The 5,352-nt window shown below is 42.5% G+C and overlaps 1 protein-coding gene across 1 annotated transcript in view; it reads left to right on the plus strand.

Annotated features, from left to right (window-relative positions):
- Positions 1 to 1,094, plus strand: part of ABCC2 (ATP binding cassette subfamily C member 2) — a 67,398-nt gene extending 66,304 nt beyond the window's left edge. The window contains 1 exon segment of the mRNA XM_007470328.1: positions 965 to 1,094. Coding sequence (XP_007470390.1) covers positions 965 to 1,094 — 130 coding nt within the window.
- Positions 1,095 to 5,352: the final 4,258 nt, after the last annotated feature.

A 5,352-nucleotide genomic window follows, 5' to 3' on the forward strand; every position in this document is an offset into this window, starting at 1 on the left:
GGGGGGGGGGTCAGTAATCTTAAAACTAAAGAGAATAGGCTCCCTTTTTTGACCAAGGGGAAGGCTCTTTTTTTAAATCAATGTATCCTTAAACAATGTGTATCCTTAAAAAAAAGAAAAAAAGAAGAAAACTTACGTAAATAGTATAAGAATATATGCAGTATAAGTCTGTTTTGTTCAGTATTCCACATGGAATCCATGTTGATGCAGATAGCCGCAGTTCAGTCATTCTCGCTGCGTTGTAGCCTGGTATGAATAAACATACTGTTATCGTATTGGTCACCTGGACCCGCGCTGGTGTCCTAGCCTAGAGACCCCTCGTCTTGGCCAGGGAGCTACTTTTTCCGCTCAGATTCGCACAGCCAATAACAAAACCGATGCTAAGACTTCTCCTGCACAAGCTTTATTCAATGGCCAAAGAATGGAGAAGTGGGAATTAGTTCACAAATCAACTTTCTCAACCCGATTTGGGTGGAGACACCATTTATTTATATAGGAGGGTTGAGGGGAAAAGGGAGGGAATTGGAAAGAGTAGGAGGAATATTTATGACTAATCTGAGAAGAGGGGTGTGGTTTGGACAGGAACTGATGCAACCCTCCTTTTCAGTCCTTGTCTGGGCTTTTCCGGTTGTTGTCATGGCAATTGTCCATATCATGGTGCTGGTAGGTGTGTCATTTAGCATGCTAATATATTACAATGAGCATAATGAGGCCCAAGGTCTACTGGAAATCAAATCTTCCACCACCTTGGGCCTAGTTTTTTCTAACCAGTTCTTGTTTTTCTCTTTGCAGCTCACTCCTGAAACTTAGATATGAGCACTTGGTTTCCATTTGAGGGAGGGGCAGGGGTATGATTCTGGGGCAACAGCCTTGGTAACAATATCGAGACTTAGTTCTGGTTATTATAAATGCCAAGGTTTGAGACACTGCTTTCTAAGACTTCTCTCTTTCTTTTTTGTTTCAGGGTAATGGTCCTAGACAATGGGAAGATTGTAGAGTATGGCAGCCCTGAAGAACTGCTGAAAAACACTGGCCCCTTTTATTTTATGGCCCAAGAAGCTGGCATTGAAAATACGAACTGCACAGCATTCTGACAGCAAGTCTTACAGGTTAGAGAAGGACTATTAGGATCATTCCTTATTTTTTATGAAGCATATCATACATAGAAAAGTGTATGTAAAATGTATGTTTTAAATAAGGATCATAAGTGAACACCCACGTCCCTGCCAGCCAAAATTTTTTTTAATGAGTATTACCAGCTACATCAGAAAACCCCTGATGATCCACTTTGATTGTACCTCCTTGCTACCCACCCCCCACAAAAAGCACCACCATCCTAATTTTTGTGATAATTATTCCTTTGCTTTTGTTTTCGTTTTACCACTTGCCTTAAACAACATGTACCATTTTTTTAGCTTATGTGAATGGCCTGACTCATACTGCATGTAATCTTCTATGACTTCTTTTGTTCAATATTATATTTGAGATTCATCCACGTCAATGCGTGAGGCTGGTTCATTCTCACTGCTCTGTAGTACAGCAGTGTGTGAAAACGCCAGTTTATTCAATTTAGGTTGGTCAGCAGTGGGGTTATTTCCAGGCTTTGTTGTTTTTCCGTTATGAACAGTACTGCTATGAACATTCTGGTACATAAGTCCTAAGATACATGTGTAAGAGTTTCTTTAGGCATAACGTAAAGGAATGGGAGGTGTGCATATGTTTAACTGCATATAGTAGGTAACGCCAAGCTGTTAATGCCAATTCAAAACATTTTTGTCAATCTGATGAGTATGAATTTGTATCTCCTTGAGGTTTTTAAATGTATAGTTCCCTGGTTACCGTTGAGGTTTCCGTATGCGGGGTCTGCTGGTTCTTGTTCACAGTGCTTTATTTCCTTGGATACCTCGTGAATGTTTACCTTAAGTTGCTCAATCTCCTTAGCATTTTTTTAAAAACTGGAGTATAGCTGATTTGCAATATTGTGTTAGCATTTTACCTGTGGACATTCTTTGAGGCCTGAGTTGAACCTGAGCTCTCTTAAGAGAGGAACTGTGAAAGCTTCTGCCTGCCACCTGGGGGCATTACCCGGAACCAATCTGAATTAAATACTTCACTAAGGGGTTTCAAACTTTACAGTTAGTGGGACTTCAGACCACAGTCCTGTACGAGAGCCAGCTTGTGGTTTACAGAATCTCAGGGGAGCATCTTCCCCTTGATCTAGCAGCAGGTTGGAGATAGATGTGTGGCCTTGTTGACTCTTTCCGCGTGGCGGGGTTTATTCTTCACTTACTTGTATACCATAGTACAGCCCTTTCGGGCTCGGGTTCGTCAGAGGGTCTCCTGTAGCTTCTCTACCTTTGGCAAGCCTCGGCGTTCTCTCTTGCCTCAGTATCCTCTGTTTTCCACAAAGGTCAAGGTTTCCAGGTTTCAGAAGTCACCCTAAGCCTCGACCCTTCTTCTCCTTCCAGGGTTTCTTGTGTCGCATCATTTTGGGTTCAGCATATTCCTTACCTCCATTTCAGTGATGCAGTTATGAAAGATTTTTATTTATTCATCACTGTAGCTATTTGTTGAATGAGATGCTCAGAGACTTAAACTTCCTAAATGAGGGGCTTACACAGCTGCAAGGCAGGATGAGGAAGGGACTTGTTTCCTATTTGCTCTATTCCCATCAGCATCACTCTAGCAATGTTGGTTTCCCTGCAGTGGCAGTTTTTCCAATACTCACAAAACCAGTGTGGTCTTGCCAGCACCAGCGGAGCAGCGTCCCCTTCTGGGAAGTCTGGGTTTCAGTTTTAGTGACGCCAGCCTCTTCCCTTTTGTTCCCGCGGCCCTGTAATGTTTGCTTTTGCCCTTGCTAGCTCTCTGATACTTGTTTTCCTTTGGCCCTTTCTTCAATGCCTATTTAATGATTCTTTATATTGTTCTGTTAAAATAACCTGTGGTTTTTGTCTCCTGACTAACCGAATAGATACAACCTTGGCGATAATCCAGTTCAAGTCCCTTATTTTTCAGATAAGCACCAGACTGAGAATGGTTATATGATATCCGGAGTCAAAACATGAGTGTTTATGGCAGAGCCAGGGCCAGAAACCAACTTCCTGATTTGATCTAATGATTTCTTCTTTTTCCTATAATGGGAGAGAGTTTTCGATCTACCTTCTCCTGTGGATGCAGATGAAGAGAGGGGAAGCGTTATCTTTTTCTCAGTAGTGATGACTCAGACATCCAGTGAAGGTGGAGGGAACCAGAAGCAGCCTGGATCCAAAACTTTGATGATGACTCCTCCCCTCCAGATCTTCCGTTGGCCCAGGACCCGGGTAACCCAATCGACACTATGGACCACTTACAACATGATCGCTCTTTCCTACTTTCCTTCTGAGGTCCTCTTTGCTGCTTATCCTTGAAGCATTAAGATGTCCCTATGCTTTTGTCCTTGACCCCCCAGTTCCTCTATATTTTCTCTGTAATAGATTTCATACACTCTTGTGGTTTCAACTTCTACACATACGATTCTCATTTCTAGCCTCTTCCTCTGCTCCAGTTTTGAGATTCATATATTCAGTTGCTTCTGGTATTATCACCTGGATATCCTTCAGGTGTCTGACATGCAAATCACCCTACTTTGACAGACCTGTCTACTTTTTTTTTTTTTTTATAGAGCAGGTTCTTATTAGTCATCAGTTTTATACACATCACTGTATAGATGTCAACCCCAATCACCCAATTCATCATACCACCACTACCACCCCGCCGCTTTCCCCGCTTGGTGTCCATACTTTCTCTACATCTGTGTCTCAATTTTTGCCCTGCAAACCAGTTCATCTGTACCATTTTTCTAGGTTCCACATATGTGCATTAATATACGATATTTGTTTTTCTCTTTCTGACTTACTTCACTCTGTATGACAGTCTCTAGATCCAACCACATCTCAACAAATGACCCAATTTCGTTCCTTTTTATGGCTGAGTAATATTCCATTGTATATATGTACCACATCTTCTTTATCCATTCGTCTGTTGATGGGCATTTAGTTTGTTTCCATGACCTGGCTATTGTAAATTGTGTTGCAATGAACATTGGGGTGCATGTGTCTTTTTGAATTATGCTTTTCTCTGGGTATATACCAAGTAGTGGGATTGCCGGATCATATGGTAATTCTATTTTTAGTTTTTTAAGGAATGTCCATACTGTTCTCCATAGTGGCTGTATCAATTTACATTCCCACCAACAGTGCAAGAGAGTTCCCTTTTCTCCACATTTGTCGTTTGTAGATTTTCTGATGATGCCCATTCTAACTGGTGTGAGGTGATACCTCATTGTACTTTTTTTTTTTTCAAAATTTATTTATTTATTTTTGTTTGTGTTGGGTCTTCGTTTCTGTGCCTGGGCTTTCTCTAGTTGCAGAGAGCAGGGGCCACTCTTCATTGCAGTGCACAGGCCTCTCAGTGTCGCCTTCCCGGACAGGGGCACAAACCTGTGTCCCCTGCATCGGCAGGTGGACTCTCAACCACTGCGCCACCAGGGAAGCCCCTCATTGTAGTTTTGATTTGCATTTCTCTAATAATTAGTGATGTTGAGCAGTTTTTCATGTGCTTCTTGGCCATCTGTATGTCTTCTTTGGAGAAATGTCTATTTAGGTCTTCTGCCCATTATGGATTTGGTTGTTTGTTTTTTTTACTATTGAGCTGCATGAGCTGTTTATATATTTTGGAGATTAATCCTTTGTCCGTTGATTCATTTGCAAATATTTTCTCCCATTCTGAATGTTGTCTCTTCTCTTGTTTATGGTTTCCTTTGCTGTGCAAAAACTTTTAAGTTTCATTAGGTCCCATTTGTTTATTTTTATTTCCATTACTCTAGGAGGTCGATCAAAAAAGATCTTGCTGTGATTTATGTCAAAGAGTGCTCTTCCTATGTTTTCCTCTAAGAGTTTTATAGTGTCCGATCTTACATTTAGGTCTCTCATCTGTAAGGTCGGATCTTAACAAACGGCACCGCGAAACAGAGGAAAGCTTCAAGTGAGCTTTATTAGGGAGCGCTCCCGGGCGAGGTTCACTGGTCCGAGAGAAAGGGGCCAGAGAAGTCCCACCCGGGTGGGGGTTGGGCAAGATTTTATAGGGGAGGGAAAGAGGGGAAAGGGGTGTGGTGAATCAGGGAGGGTGCAGGATATTCCTTATTTGGTGGTCTTTTTGGGTATCCTGGGGGACCATTAGTCCCGCCCCTCGAAAGGCGGGAAGACTGGGCCAGGTGCAAGGTCCCCAGGTGAGTTCCCGGAGCTGGGTGGTCCGGAATGTCTCCAGGTTAGTTTCTGGAACTGGGTGGTCCGGGGAATTTCCAGGTCAGATGCA

Source organism: Lipotes vexillifer, unplaced genomic scaffold (assembly GCF_000442215.2).
Source record: "Lipotes vexillifer unplaced genomic scaffold, Lipotes_vexillifer_v1.1 scaffold916, whole genome shotgun sequence".
Classification (NCBI taxonomy): Eukaryota; Metazoa; Chordata; class Mammalia; order Artiodactyla; family Lipotidae; genus Lipotes; species Lipotes vexillifer.